This window comes from Mesoplodon densirostris, chromosome 4 (assembly GCF_025265405.1).
Source record: "Mesoplodon densirostris isolate mMesDen1 chromosome 4, mMesDen1 primary haplotype, whole genome shotgun sequence".
Taxonomy (NCBI): domain Eukaryota; kingdom Metazoa; phylum Chordata; class Mammalia; order Artiodactyla; family Ziphiidae; genus Mesoplodon; species Mesoplodon densirostris.
In genome coordinates, this window is record NC_082664.1 from 184,176,670 (window position 1) to 184,193,354 (window position 16,685).

The 16,685-nt window shown below is 40.0% G+C and overlaps 1 protein-coding gene across 1 annotated transcript in view; it reads left to right on the plus strand.

The window, feature by feature from the left end:
• The window catches only part of ODAD2 (outer dynein arm docking complex subunit 2), a 187,059-nt gene that overhangs the window by 31,711 nt on the left and 138,663 nt on the right, over nt 1–16,685 (plus strand). Inside the window, exons 8-10 of the mRNA XM_060095515.1 lie at nt 4,496–4,698; nt 6,113–6,208; nt 12,147–12,294. Coding sequence (XP_059951498.1) covers nt 4,496–4,698; nt 6,113–6,208; nt 12,147–12,294 — 447 coding nt within the window. The remainder of the gene's footprint in view (nt 1–4,495; nt 4,699–6,112; nt 6,209–12,146; nt 12,295–16,685) is intronic.

A 16,685-nucleotide genomic window follows, 5' to 3' on the forward strand; every position in this document is an offset into this window, starting at 1 on the left:
CTAATTTCCTTCTTTTATCATATCCTTTCTGTTTAAGAACTTCTATTCTTTGAGGTATGTCTGTTGGTGACACATTCTCTTAGTTTTCCTTTATCTGAGAACATCTTGAATTCCCCTTTATTCCTGAAGAATATTTCCACTGGATATGGTATTCTGGGCTGACAGTTTTTTATTTTCAGCACTTGAAAAATGTTGCTGCAGTCTTTCTGGACTCCATGGTTTCTCCTGAGAAATCTGCTGTTATTTTAATTGTTTTTCCTTTATAGGTAAAATATTGTTTCTCTCTCATTGCTGTTAAGAATTTTCTTTGACCTTAGTTTTATGGAGTTTGATTATTATGTGTCTTGGCAGGAATTTCTTTGGGTTTATTCTGTTTAGGGTTTGCTCAACTTCTTGAATCTTAGATTTATGTCTTTTTCCAAGTTTGGGAAAATTTCAGACATTCTTAGAATGCATTTTCAGTCTGACCTTCTTTCTCCTCTCCTTCTGGTGCTCTGATTACATGATGGTTGGATTTTTTGCTATGGTCCCACAGATCTGGAGGCCCTGTTTATTTATTAAAAAAAATTTTTTTTTCAATATATTTCCTCTTTGTTGTTCAGATTGGGTAATTTCTGTTGTTTGTCTTCAGGTTCGTGGTTTCTCTCCTATGTCTTCTCCATCGTGTTGCTGAGCTATCCAGTGAGTTATTTTGGTTTGTAAATTTCATTTTCAGAATTTCTATTTGGTTCTGTATATCATCTATTTATTTGCTGAGACTTTCTGATTTTTCATTTGTTTCAAGTCTTCGTAATTGATGAGCGAAGCATTTTTATGATGGCTACTTTATTTTTTTTAATAAATCTATTTATTTTATTTATTTATTTTTGGCTGTGTTGGGTCTTCGTTGCTGTGCGCGGGCTTTCTCTAGTTGCGGCAAGCGGGGGCTCCTCTTTGTTGTGGTGCACAGGCTTCTCATTGCGGTGGCTTCTCTTGTTGCAGAGTATGGGCTCTAGGTGTGTGGGCTTCAGTAGTTGTGGCACACGGGCTTAGTTGCTCTGTGGCAAGTGGGATCTTCCCGGACCAGGGCTTGAACCTGTATCCCCTGCACTGGCAGGCGGATTCTTAACCACTGTGCCACCAGGGAAGCCTCATGATGGTTACTTTAAAATCTTATTCCAACATCTATTTGAGATTATTTCATCATCCGTTTTACTTTGGTATAAGCATCCACTCATCGTCCTTTCTCATTCAGGTTGTGACATTCCTTGTTCTTGGTATGATGAGTGATTTTTTGTGTTGTCTTGGACATTTTTGGATTACGTTATGAAACTTTGGATTTTATTTAAATCTTTTGTTTTAGCAGGACTTCTCTAAGTGTAGGTCTCATGGTGTAGGTCTGGGGTACTACACGGTGCATGTAAAAATCCAAGTTCCCCACTTAGACTCCATTGAGAACCTGGTGGTGTAGGGTGCCTCATTACCACCGGGCAGGGGGTGGTAGTTCGGTCTCCCCACTGGGCCTCTGCTGACACTCACCTGGCTAGGAGGGGGAGGGTGCTTTATTACATGCTTCCCATGGGGCCTCAACTTAAACCATGGGAGATGAGCCTATTACTACTTGGGGGTGGTGATTTTACTGTATCTTGAGATGATCACGTGATTTTTCTTCTTTAGTCTGTTGATATGGTCATTCATTTTTGAATATTGAACTAACATTAATCCCGGGATTGGGATTGGTCATGATGTCTTACCCTATTTGACATTGCTAGATGTAATTTGATAATATTTTGCTGAGGATTTTTGCATCTGTGGTCATGAAAGATATGGGTTAGTAGTTATCTTTTAATGTTTTTGTCTGTTTTTGGTATCTGGGTAATGTGGCCTCAGAATGAATTGGGAAGTATGCACTACTCTTTTCTTTTTTCTGGAATTCTTTATGTAGGTTAAATCTTATTTCTTTGTTAAATGTTTGGTAGAATTTACCAAGGAATCCATCTCTACCTGACGTTTCTTTGTTGAAAGGTTTTATGTTGAGAATTTTATTTCTTTAGTAGATATAGAACTATTCAGATTTCTTTCTCTTACTGAGCTTTGGTGGTTCATGTCTTTCAATGAATTTGCACATTTTATTTAACTTACTTCATATATTGGCATCAAGTATAACACTCCACTATTATTTTCTGATGTCTGGAGGCTCTGCTGTGATGACCCCTCTTTCATGCGTAATATTGGTCATTTATATCTTCTTTTTATTCTTGACTAGTCTGGAAAGAAGTGATAAATTTTATTGATCTTTTCCAAGAATAGCTATTTGTTTCATTGATTTTCTCTATTGTTTGCTTTCTATTTTATTTTGTTTCTGCTCTTTAAATTTTTCTTCTGCTCTCTGGGTTTAATTTGCTTTTCTTATTTAATTCTTAGTTGGAAGCTTAAGCATCGATTTGAGACCTTTATTTTGTAATATAAAGTTTTATGCTGTAAATTTCTTTATAAGCAGCATATGAACTGTGTCCCATAGACTTTGGTATGTTTTCATGCAAATTAATATATCTGAGGATTTTCCATATATCTTCTTATGGATTTGTAGCTTACTTCCATTTTATTATGAGACAATGTTATGTATGATTTTAGTTCTTTTAAATTTGTGGATGTTTGTTTTATGGCTTAAAATATGGTCTGTTTTGGTAAATTTTTCCTTGTGCATTTGAGAAGGATGTGTATTCTGCTGCTGTGTGTGGTGTGTTCTATAAATGTCAATTACGTCCAGGTGGTTGATAGCCTTCCTCAGGTATTTTATGTTCTTTTTTCTTTTTTTTTTTTGCGGCATGCGGGCCTCTCACTGTTGTGGCCTCTCCCATTGCGGAGCACAGGCTCTGGACGCGCAGGCTCAGCGGCCGTGGCTCACGGGCCCAGCCGCTCTGCGCCATGTGGGATCTTCCCGGACCAGGGCACGAACCCATGTCCCCTGCATCGGCAGGCGCACTCTGAACCAGTGCGCCACCAGGGAAGCCCTATATTCTTATTAAGTTTTGTTTTGTTCATTCTGTTGATTACTGAGAGGGGGGTTTTGAAGTCTCCTAATTGTGGATTTATCTGTTTTTCCAGTTCTATTGTTGCTTTAATCTTTTGAAATTCTATTGTTCGGTGAACACACAGTTAGAATTGGGTGTAATTGGCTCTTGATCATTATATGTCTCTCTATCTCTGATAATATTATTTGTTTTGAAGTCCATTTTGTCTGATTTTAATGTAGCCATTCCTGCTTTTTTTGATTATTGGTTTCATGGAATATTTTTCTCCAGCTTTTTACTTATAGTGTATTTATGTCTTTATATATAAAATGGTTTCTTTTAGACCACAGATAATTGGGTTTTCCTTTTTCATCCACTCTGATGATTTCTTTTAATGGACGTTTTTAAATCATTTTCATTTAATGTGCCTACTGATAGAGTTGAATTAAATTTACTCTTTTGCTTGTTGCTTTTATTAGTCCCATTTGTTCTTTGTTCTTTTTCTCCTCTTTTTCTTCCCCCTTTGACTTAACTGAAGTTTTAGAAATGATTCCATTTTGTATGTGCAATTAGTTCATCAGTTATACTTTTTAAAAAGCATCTCAGTTGGGCGTATAATGTATGTCTCTAATTGACCTTGTCTGCCTTTGAACAGTATTATCCAGCTTCATAAGTAGCCTGAGAGCCTTACAAGAGTGCTTCGAATGCCCCTCCCTGTATTTGTACTATTGTTGTCATACATTTTACTTCGACATATGCTGTCAACCCCTTATCACAAAGAAGCTTTTATACTTACTTTTACCATTTCTCCGTTCTTTTGTGTAGATGTATGTTCTGTCTCGTGTGAGATCCCTTCTGATGGAAGAGCTTCATGAACAATTTTTTTAGCCTGGGTCTTCTGGCAGTGAATTCTCTCAGCTTTTTTTCGTCTGTGAAGTCTTTATTTTACCCTCATTTTCAAAAGATTTTTTTTCTTTGTATAGAATTTTGGGTTGGCAGGATATGGGTTTTTTTTCCCTTTCATCACTTTAACTATATCGCTCCCTTGTCTTGTGGATTGCATTGTCTCTGATGAGAAGTCTCTTTTAATTGTTATGTTTCTTCCTCTCTCTGTAATCTGTCTTTTATTTCTGGCTGTCTGCAAGGTGGTCTCTTTATCCTTGGTCTCAGCAGTTTGACTAAGATGTGTCCCAGTCTTTACAGGGTTTAAGTGTAATTTTTTTCTGGTGGTGGTGGGGAGCGAGTTGGTCCAGTCCTGCTGCTGTATCCGTGTGGGCTGCAGCAGGGGTGTGAGTTTAGGATCATCCCATTACTGTCAGCCTAACTCCAATAGAGGCCTTGGTCTTGAAGTTGCCCAGGTTCAATTAGTGTTGCTAAGGAACACAAGTTAGAGCATCTTGAGACTTCCTGTCTGAATTTATTGCCAGGGTTAATTTTCAGATAACATGAGGTAATTCAGAAGTGATACCACTGTAAATATATGCTCTTTTTTTTAATTAAAGGAGGTTAGATTCAATGAAGAACAGCGAAAGGAAAAGGATCAGCCTAATGAGGCACCTGAGGAGAAAGCAGCCGCTTTACATAAAGCTAGCACTGCTTCCCGCAGGATTGCACTGGAGAAGAAGCAACTCAGTTTGGGAAGGAGTCAGATGACCAAGAGATTAGAGCCAACATTAATCTGGAAGACCACTGTTGATACCAAAGAGTATGTAGACACTTACATGATGGGTTTTCTGATACATCCTTGCTAACCACACAGTTGCCCAACTTTTCACATAACTTAGTTTCATCAGAGAAAACTACAGAGGAGATAACTCACACCTTCCTCCATAATACACGTTGGTTCCTTCCTGCCCTCTTCATGTTCCAGGCAGAAAGCTTGGACGTCCAACAGCATTTGTGTGCAGAGCACCACGGGGGCAGAGCCCAACTCACTTCCATGTGGTCAGTGAGTCAGGGCAAATGACACGCGAAAAAGATGGTAAAAACACATGGAGGAATCCCATGGGAAATATCAATATTGTGGTAGGGACCTGAGTAAGTAAGTGTTAGAAGAATTCCGATTTAAATTATGTGAATAAATGTACCATTCTGTGTAGTTAATTAGGGAAAACTTCATAGACGTGGTATCTTGTATATTAACAGAACTTTGAGTAAATACTATAAAAAAGGATAGAACCACAAACATATGAATGAATGGTCTGAGTAAAGTGGACACTGGTTTGATGAACGTCTGAAATATACAAGCCTAGTTCCACTTAGGACCCTCTGTAAATTGGTGCCAAAGCAAAGATGAAGGGCCAATGTTACCAACACGTAAGCAGTCAGAAGCACCTAGAGCACTTTTTAAAGTTTAGCAAATAGGTTAAACGTTACAGCCTATTTTTATTCCATGTCATCCCCTTATTGGGTTAAGAACTGGGTCCCTGCTGGTCACATGGGTCCCTCACCTGCAGGGATTCTCAGAACCACAGGTGATTGTATTTTGGGTGCAAACTCAGAGAGCTGGCAGGGGAGTCCTGTGGAAGGAGGAGACATGCTTGGTCCTCTGAGTCTTACTGATTTTGGGGTGTTTGACCTTTGTGGCCCTGTTTGAAAGAGTGAGTCTGAAAATGACAAATGTATGGGCTACTCTGTTAATGGGGCAGTGAATTATAAAATACTGCTTTTTGCGTGTGCTTATTTTCTTCAATTAAGAATTCACTAAACAAGTATTTAATGCAAACCCAGTACATGCCAAGGTGTAGACTAAGCTTGAGAATATCCAGAAAATCAGGCATAGGACCTGCTGCAATGTCAGGTGGGCAAGGTGGAAAAACAGGCAACAGTGATCCAGGACAGACTGAAGGACCTTCCCAATGATGGCAGCCTATGAAGACCTGTTTCTAGCACAAAGAAATACTGGACAAAGTGTTTCTCCATTACATAAAATGCATGGCTGTGCTTGAAGGACAAAAGGGACCTCTCAGGTGTCAGATGAGACTGGAGCTCACAGTCATTCTCTGTGTTAGGAAAACACATCATTTGGATGCATGAAAATGATGGAATATTTGTATACATTTCTATTTTAATTTCCTGTTAGTGTAAAGTAATTAATAAAATTAATATTTCTTTAGGAGCAAAAGCTCACTAAGAGACACCCAAGAAGAAAAACATGGAGGAAGACTTGAAAAGTCCAGACCATCTACTTCACCTGGAAAAGCACAGTTAATTCGGTGAGTTTCTGTTAACATGACCAGTTCTTTAAAGCCACCCCTATGCAACAGGCTAGTTAATGCTGGTTAATGGTGTTTTACTTTCACATTAGGGTCCTAAGATATCTATATTGACAGTTAGTAGGAATGCTGTAAAAATGGTAATACTGGATTTCTTTAAGTATACTTACAGAATATCCTTTTAATGTGGCGTTACTTTAATACAGTGATCTACTGGTATTAGTTAACTCTTTGTAAATGAATATATTTAATGCAAAAAGCAGTTAACTAAGTGGTAGCAAAACTGGGCTCTTACCTGATCTCTGGCCTCTGAATAATCATGTCATACAAAATTGTCATCCTTCTTAGCCTTACTTTACTGGTCACTGATGGCTCTGCCAATTCTAAAGTGATAAATGTTATTTCTCATTAAAACAGCCATTAATAGAAGGCCAACTAATAAGCTTCTTACCCAGTTTTCAGTTTGATGACAGAAGTGACATATCTGGGGAGAAGGTTCAGCCATTTTTACTCTAAGGTGGTGGTGGGAAGAAATGGCAGAAATTTCACATTTTAAATTTGCACACTTGGAAAAAACAAACTTTAAGACACTCTACAACATGTATGCCATTTTGGGGAGTTAGACATAATAAACTATTAATTTTTTGACAACTTTTAAAAACTTTTTATTTTGAAATAATTGTAGATTCACAGAAAGTTGTGGAGATAGTGCAGAGAGGTCCCATAGACCCTTCACCTAGCCTCTCCCAATGCTTAAATCCTACATCCTATGTAACTGTGGTACAAGATCAAAACCAGGAGATTAATACTGGTACAATGTATAGGTATAGTTCAATGTCATTTTACCCCACGCAGGTTTGTGTGATGACCATGGCGACCAGGCTAGAGCACTGTTCACCCCGCACAGACGTCCCCCTGCTGCCCTATTATAGCCACAACCCCCGTCATTCCCACTTCCTAGAAACCATTCATCTGTTGGCTATTTTCATAATTTTGTCATTTTGGACCACCATATAAATAGATTCACACATTTTTTATATTGACTTTTTTTCAACACCATAATACCCTTGAGAGCCACCTAAGTTGTTGCATGTATTAATAGTTTGTCCCTTTTAATTGCTGGGTGGCATTCCATTGTATGGATATACCATACAATGGTAGTTTTTTAAATTATTCACATATTAAGGCACCTTTATAGTTGTTTGCAGTTTTTGGCTATTAAAAAATAAAGCTGCTATGAACAGTCACATACAGGTTTTTGTATAGATGTAAGTTTTCATTCCTCTAGGATAAATGCCCAGTTGCTGACATAGATAGTAATTGAGTATTTAGCTTTTTTAAGAAACTGCCTACCTTTTCCAGACTGGCTGCACCATTTTATGTTCCCACCAGTGACGTATGAGAGACTCAGTTTCCCCTCATCCTCGCCAGCATTAGGTATTGTTGCGTGTTGTATTTCAGCTGTTCTAAAAGCTGTGTAGTGATAGCTCATTGTGGTCTGAGCATTCCCCTAATGGCTCATGGTGTTAACATCTTGTCATGAGCTTATTGCCGTCCCTTTATGCTCATCAGTGAAATGTCTCTTTATGTCTTTTGCTTATTTTCTAGTTGAATCATTTGTTTTTTAAATGTTGAGTTTTGAGAGTTCTTTATCTATCCAGGATATCCTTGATTGTATATGTAGTTGGCAAATATTTTCTCCTTTTCTGTAACTTGTCTTTTCATCCTCTTAATAGGGCCTCTCAGAGAACAATTTTTAATTTTTTTTTTTTTTTTTTTTTTTTTTTTTTTTTTTGCTGTACGCGGGCCTCTCACTGCTGTGGCCTCTCCCGTTGCGGAGCACAGGCTCCGGACACACAGGCTCCGCGGCCATGGCTCGCGGGCCCAGCCGCTCCGCGGCATGTGGGATCTTCCGGGATCGGGGCACGAACCCATGTCCCCTGCATCGGCAGGCGGACTCTCAACCACTGCGCCACCAGGGAAGCCCACAATTTTTAATTTTGATGAAGTCTGACTTATCAGTTTTTTCTTTCATGGATTGTGCCTTTGATGTCACGAAGCCCTTGGTCCTGAAGATTATCTCCAATGTTTTCTTCCTAAAAGTTCAATAATTCTACATTTTATATTAAAGACTGGGATCCATTTTGAGTTAATTTTATATAAAGTATCAGACCTAAGTCAAGATTCATTGACCTAGGTCATTTCTCCAGCACCATTTGATGAAAAGGCTATCTTTCCACCTTTGACTTGCTTTTTCACCTTAATCAAAAATCAGGTGGGTGTACTCGTGTGGGGCTATTTCTGGGTCTTTATTCTGTGCAGCTGACTTTTATGTCCAGCCCTTTGCCAACACCATACATTCTTTTTTTTTTTTTTTCTTTTTGCGGTATGCGGGCCTCTCACTGTTGTGGCCTCTCCCGTTGCGGAGCACAGGCTCCGGATGCGCAGGCCCAGCGGCCATGGCTCACGGGCCCAGCCGCTCCGCGGCATATGGGATCCTCCCAGACCGGGGCACGAACCCGTATCCCCTGCATCGGCAGGCGGACTCTTAACCACTGCGCCACCAGGGAGGCCCACCATACATTCTTGATTACTGTAGCTCTGTAGTAAATATTGAAATCTGGTAAAGTGATTCCTCTCACTTTATTATTTTTCTTCCCAAAATCGTTTTGACCTATTCTAGCTTTTTTCCTTTCCACATAAATTTTAGAATGACCTTGCTATATCTAATAGAAAAAACTTACTGAAGATTTTGATAGAAATTGCATTAAAACTGTGTATCAATTTTGAGAAAATTGATATCTTTACTATGTAGTCTCTGCCAATCCATGAACACTGTATGTCTATTTATTTAAGCCTTTGATTTCTTTCACCAGCAGTTTGTAATAGTTTTCAGCATATAAGTCCTGTACATGTTTTGTTAGATTTACATCTAGAAGTATAAACGCCAGTACTATGTTGACTATCAGTGATCAAAGTCCTTGCTTTTTCTCAATCTTAGGAGGAAAGCATTCAGTCTTTCACCAGAAAGTATGATGATAGTTTTTGTACAGATATTCTTTATCAAGTTGAGGAAGTTCCCCTCTATTCTTGGTTTTCTGAGAGTTTTAATCACCATTGGGTGTTGAATTTTGTCACATGTTTTTTCTACATCAATTGGTATGGTCATGTCATTTTTCTTCTTTAGGCTGTTACTGTGGTGGATTACAACGGCTGATTTTTGAGTACTGAAACAGCCTTGCATTCCTGGAATAACCCCCACTTGGTCATGGTGGGTTCATTCTCTTTATATGTAGCTGAATTACGTGTGCTTAATAGTATGTTAAGAATATGTGCATCTACACTCATGAGGGATGTTCAGTAACAGTGTTTTGTTTTTGTTTGCACTTTGGTTTTGATATCAGGCTTCATAACATGAGTTCCCTTCTCTTCTGTTTTCTAGAAGAGATTGTATAAAATTGGTGTTAGTACTTCTGTGCCTGTTAAAATTCTCCAGTGAAATCATCTGGAACTGGAGACTTTTGCTATGAGTTTTTAAATTATGAATTAATTCCATTAATAGTTGTAGTGCTGTTCAAATTATGTGCTTCATATTGGTTAAGTGACGGTAGTTTGTACCTTTAAAGGAGTTGGTCCATTTTATCTAAATTGTCAAATTAATGTTCCGTTGTTCATAGTTTTCTGTTATTATCCTTTTGTTAGCAGGATCTGTAGTGATATGCTACGTTTCATTCATTTCTGGTACTGGAAATTTGTGTCTTCTCTTTTTTTGTCAGTCTTGCTAGAGCTTTGTCAGTTTTACTGATCTTCTCATCGAGCAGTTTTTTGCTTTTTACAGATTTTTCAAGTTGTTTTTCTGTTTTCAATTTTATTGATTTCTTCTCTTTATTATTTCCTTTTCTCTGTTTTCTTTGGGGTTGTTTTGCTCTTCTTTTTCTAGTTTCTTTAGATGTGAGTTTAGATGACTGAATTGAGACGTCTCTTTTCTTATGTAGGCCTTTAGTGCCATGTAGTTCTCTTTCTGCATTGCTTTAGCTATGTACAAAAACACTGATACATCTTTGTGTGTATGTGTGTGGCTTTTTTCAGTTTTACTGAGGTGTCACTGACATGCAGCTCTGTATAAGCGTATGGTGCACCCTATGACGACATACGTGTAGTGTGAAATGACTGCCATAGGCTCAGTTAATTGACATCCCCTTATGTTGTTGCAAATAACTCTGTTTCTTGTGATGAGGACCCTCAGACTTACTCTCTAAGCGACTTTCAGATACACCACACAGCAGTGTTAGCGTAGTCATCTCTTCATACACCACATCCCCAGCACTTACTTATCAGATACCTGTGTATAGCGTTTGACCACCTTCCCCCAATTTCCCTCCCTCCACCTCTGGTAACCACAAGTCTGATTTGTATGAGTTTGCTTGTTGTTTTGTTTTTGTTTTTTATTTTTAGATTCCACGTATAAATGAAATCATACAGTATTTGTCTTTCTCTGACTGATTTCACTTAGCATAGTACCCTCCAGGTCCACCCAGGTTGTCACCAATGGCAGGATTTCCTTCTATTTTTATGACTAATACTCCATTGTATGTATGTATCATGTCTTCTTTATCCATTCATCTGTCCATGGACACTTAGGTTGCTTCCATGTCTTGGCTATTGTAAATAATGCTGCAGTGAACATTGGGCTTTACTTCATTTTTAGGTAGACCTGATCTACCAGATTTTCCTCTTTAACCAATGCAGGTTTCCTGACATCTTTTGGGCAAGAGGCTACATAAAACTGAAACTCAGCTCCAGGCACTTCAGTTCAGGGTTTCCCCCCACTGTGGTCCAGAGAGCACAGGTGCACCATTCTGCACTTTTTTTTTTTTTTTTTTTTTTTTTTTTGTGGTACGCGGTCCTCTCACTGTTGTGGCCTCTCCTGTTGCGGAGCACAGGCTCTGGACGCACAGGCTCAGCGGCCATGGCTCACGGGCCCAGCCGCTCCACGGCATGTGGGATCTTCCCAGACCGGGGCACGGACCCGTGTCCCCTGCATTGGCAGGCGGACTCTCAACCACTGCGCCACCAGGGAAACCCCATTCTGCACTTGTGAAAGTACAAGAGTTGGAGCTCTCTGTGCTGAAAAACCTTTGAGAAATTAAGAGAATGGTAGAACCTTAAAAATAATGAAACTTGACAATTACCCATCCTCCTACTATGCTTCCAAATGGAAAAGACTAGGAAAGAGTTGTATGGAAGAGAGCGAGCACCTGGGGGGATGGAGAGAGAAAAGGAGGGAGAGAAAGAAAGAAGATAAGGATGGATTCACTATGTTCCCAAGGGCCTGAGTGAACTAGCCTGTGTCTGTGACCTTGATGTTGAGTTAGAAGCTCCTGGAGCAGTGAGGAATAAAGTGAGCTCTCTTTGGTAAGGGAATAAATGCCTTCCCTTTGGGGCACTGGCAGCACTGCCCAACTGAACTTTCTGCAGTAATAGAAATGGTTTATTTCTGAGCTGTCCTGTACGGTAGCCACTAGCTAGCGATGATTATTGAGCACTTGCAATGTGGCCAGTGTGGCTGGAGCACTGAATTTTTAATAGTATTCAATTTTAAGTAAGTAAATAAAAGAAATGTACATAGAAATAACCCCATGTTAAGTTATTCAACTGCTATGACAAGTTGCAGTCTTCAGTCATTTACCTAATACCCTTGCCATTTCTTGCTATGTTCTTTATTATTATTGCACCCATAGCAAAAATTCTGAAATGCATCTGCTACAGAGACGTGTTTACTCACCTCCTCATATAGATATTAACAAAGATCTTCCAGAACTCAGAAGGTGTTGGTACCTTATCCATTGCTTATGTACATGTTGCTGAAATAGTAACATTATAACCATGTCCATACTGTAGCATAAGCATACTTATTATACATTGTTGTCGTTCTTAGTAAGAGTGCTGAAAAGATTGAGGAAATTATTAGTGAGAGCTCCTCCGAGAGTGAGGACGATGAAGAACCACCTGACTACCTTCAGGAAGCAAATGGAGATTTGCCGTCAGAATACTGGCAAATTCAGAACCTGGTGAAATATTTGAAGGTGAGAGAGAAACCTTTTGTACTCTGTTTGCAATGTTTATTTAAAATGTTTTCCTAAAAATGTATGTTCTGCTTCCAAGTTGACTGTATGTTTCTTTCAAGTAAGGGTAGTAAGTATCCCTGTTACTACTTAAGTGTGCACAGGGGAAGGTCCTATTACCCTGAGGACAGTGAGGTTAGTCCTCATGGAGCAGCTGGGCTGCCAGGTACCAGCCCTCTCCCCTAGCTGCGGAGCGGGCAGCGGGCCATGGCAGCCGTCAGATATTGTGACTTGCCACCATTTTATGATCTGCAGTATGATGCGGTGGAAGGAGCAAGGAGTCTTGGAGTTGGACTTAGACTAAATTCTAGGTTGTGTCACTTACTAGCAACGTGACTGTTGAAAAGTTATGGTTTTGAGCCTTAATTTTCCCAACCCGTGGAGTGAAATTAGTAATACCCACTACAGGATTATTTTAAGGACTGAGAAAGCACATTTGAAGCATGTGGTGTGGTGTCTGATACATTGTAGGTGCTTAAAATATGTACTGGTCCATTTCCATTACTCTCAAGTAATAGCCCATGTGTGAAAACATTTTATAATCATAAATAAATAAATGGCCCATATAACAGGGTATCAGTATTTAAGTCCTTGAATGTGGGGTGGGGCAAGGAAAATGATTTACCCAAGCCCAGGTTAATATTCATTTCTGATATTGGATAGTGGATATTGATAAATGGCGAGGCCAGGTCTAAAGCGATAGCCCCAGAAGTACTTGTGAAAACAACATTTTGACTTACCTCATCTTGTCCTCCTGCATTTGCTAAGCTTTGCATAGTTCAAGATATTTATGTGACTCCTAAATTGCTAAAGGGTGCTTTTCCTGTGCCTCTGAGGTCATCCCAAGCTGACAGGTGAACTAGCCTATATGCACATTTTGGTGAATTCAACAAAGGCCCTCTGCGTGGACAGTCTGGCAGGTATAAGTAAGCCAAAAAAGCTTTTCCTAAAAGAAAAATATGCCTGCTTGCCTGGTGGACACAGTCTCAGTGGCAATTCTCAGCACTTCTCAGAAAAAGTTTTTTATGTTTTCCTGAATCCTGAATCCCAAGAAAAATTAGTCAAGAAATTGGGAAAACGGGAAGTTAGAGTTAAAATTTGACAATTCAAATTTAATAATCTTCCTGAAGACATTACCGGTTCAGAGGAATCTACTGACATCATGGAGAGCAAGACCAGTTGATTATCTTGGTAATCATTCCACAGTGTACGTGGGTATCAAATCCGCACATTGTACACATCAGATACAATTATATTTGCCAGTTATTCCTCAATAAAGTTTTTAAAAAAAGAAAATTCTGGCAGCAGAATCAAAGGTGAAGGTAGACATTTCCAGGCATCAGGACAGGACCCAGTAAGAGTAAAGTGGTCACAGCCTAGGTGGTCAGCCTCACTTGTAGCTGTTGCCGTGCTCTAAGTAATGTGTATGTGCAAGTCATTCTTGCAAAAATAAATGATCTGCTAATATGCATCATATACTTCATACAAGTCCTATTAGTGGTGTTCTAAGAAATAACCAATTTGTAAAGCAGAGTAAGTCGTTAGATTTGAAATTTTGACCTGTAGATTCTCTGTAGCCTTGGTGAGCTTGCTAGGAGATCTGAATGGTATGTCATTTGGATGTACCCGGGCATTGTTTTGTGTTTGAATATTCACTATATTGTATATATTTTGTATTACAATTTGTTCTTTCCAAGTAATTTAACATAAGAAATGCAAAGAGAGGAAGATGTGAATGTGGGTTGTGCAACACTGCATCATGAAACCAGAAAGTGATCTAAAATCTTAATTAGCAAAAACAGCATAGACCTCAATGGCCCAACCAGAATCAGGGCAGGCAGATAAAATATTTTCATCATTAAAAAAGGAAATGAGCATATACGATGCAAACTCTAACGCCTAACTTGGATATGCTTTTGGAAGCCTGTCAACAATTTGACCAATGTCAATGTAAAATGGAAGAAAAAAATTTTAACATCTGGCATATTTGTCCTGAAACAAAAATCAAGACTATTGGATAGGACAATTAATGCTTTGTGTATTTTAAAATTGTATTTTAAGAATATCTGATAGGGCCTCCCTGGTGGCGCAGTGGTTGAGAGTCCGCCTGCCGATGCAGGGGATACGGGTTCGTGCCCCGGTCTGGGAGGATCCCATATGCCGCGGAGCGGCTGGGCCCGTGAGCCATGGCCGCTGGGCCTGCGCATCCGGAGCCTGTGCTCCGCAACGGGAGAGGCCACAACAGTGAGAGGCCCGCATACCGCAAAAAAAAAAAAAAAAAAAGAATATCTGATAAATGATAAATATTTTAATGTCATCTTTCAATTTTTGAAATGGCTTTTATTTAGCTTTTTTTTTTTTTGCATTACGTGGGCCTCTCACTGTTGTGGCCTCTCCCGTTGCGGAGCACAGGCTCCGGACGCGCAGGCTCAGCGGCCATGGCTCACGGGCCCAGCCGCTCTGCGGCATGTGGGATCTTCCCGGACTGGGGCACGAACCCGTGTCCCCTGCATCGGCAGGTGGGCTCTGAACCACTGCGCCACCAGGGAAGCCCCTAGCATTTATTTTGTGTTAATGTTCTCCTAATGTTTTCTGTTACCAGATAACAGGTGGAGATCATTTTTACATGTTATTGCAATATATAGTTTTTTTTTTTTTTTACAGAAAACCTCTGAAATTTTTAGCATGTCTACCATAAATAAATGGTTTGTTGTTTATTATGGACGTAATTTACTGTTATGGTCATCATTATTATTTAGTAACATGTAAATAAAATTTAGGAACAAATATGAAATAACATGATTTCAGGAATTCCTGAGAATTTCTGGGAATTCCAGTTTCTCATTCTGGAATCTGGAAGATTCATATCTGCCAGAATTTGGAAACACTCGTGTAGCGTATAGGCTGGCATTCCATCCCTGTGATCCTGCCCCTGCCTTGGCAGGAGTCCTTGTGCACAAACCACCCAGTCAGCGCAGCAGCCAGCCCAGCACACACGGCAGCAATGTCCAGACTCAGGAGACCCACCTGACCTTTCCCGAGCCACAGGGCCGCCCATAGCCTCTACTCATGAAGAGCATGTCCTCTGGGGAAAAACTGGCAGCAGAGATCTCTGTCATCCAGTACTTGAGCCAGACAGGCACTGGGGCTCAGACATGGCCTTTGGAAGAAGATTTGGAAGAGCCCTGGTGTTGACGCAAAGAATTTTGGTCTATTAACTTTATTTCATTAGTAAAAGGAAATAAAGAGCCAAAGGGGGCAGAGGCGTCAGCCAGGCCAGAAGGTAGAATAATGGAGCAGTTAGAGGCACAACCTTCAATGTCAGAAAGACTTCAGCTGAGTCGGGTTTCTGCCACCCACTGGCTCAGCGGCCTTGGGGTGCTGGCGGACCTCTGTAAGCTTTGGTTTCCTCATTGGTCAAGATGGCAAAATAAAAGAGCCCGCATTTTAGGATTATTATGAATATTCAATGAAACCTGACACACGTAAGTGCTGTAGCACCAGGGGCTCAGCACCTGTTGGCAGTGGTAATTGTTTCTGTTGCTACTGTTATTATAGACAGGTAAGGTGGGGAGTCTTTACCACCCACAAAGGTGGTCCTCAGCTTTTGCTTTAAGATTCTAGCAAGCAGTAAAAGGCAGAAAGACAGCGAGTTAATACAGTGAGGGGCTCTTTCCACCGTAAGGTAAACACAGCCCACTTGCCAGTGAGTGTAACTGATCCTGGTGCTACGAGCAGCAAGAGTTTCCTCCCCGAGGACTTCATGGGGCAGACAGTGAGTAGGTGGCACGCAGCGTTCTCCACAATACCCTCTCGGTGGACACGGCTAAGAGTGTCTCGTGGTAGTCTCATTATTGAATCACGGGCTTGCGTTTTTCAGCTGTTTAGGATAAATCTGTATGATAGTGGGTCAAAAAGGGCTGCACTGTTGCTGTCCGAAAACAGCTGAGGAAAGCATGTATTGATGAAGTGCTACTCAAGCTTGCGCAAGTTTACCCATCAGTAAATCTTGTGCAAATGTGGTACTTTGGGCCAGACAGCAAATCGCTTGGAATTATTATAGTTCCCACAGGTAAATATTCTTAACATAGCCAATGAAAGAAAAAGTATATCTACAAATGATTCCAGGATTTTCAACACAGATAAATGTTTTTCTCTGGAGACACAAAAGGATACGGAAAGTCTATGAAATGCAAAATTGAATGTCTCTAGGTAATCTCAAAGTAATACACCTGACGTTGTAATTTACAAAATTATGCCTTAAATGTAGATTTCAACCAGCAGAGAAATGTCCACGTTGACCTGACTCTCCACTTACCATTTTCCAAGTGCAGCAATGTCTGTGATTGTTG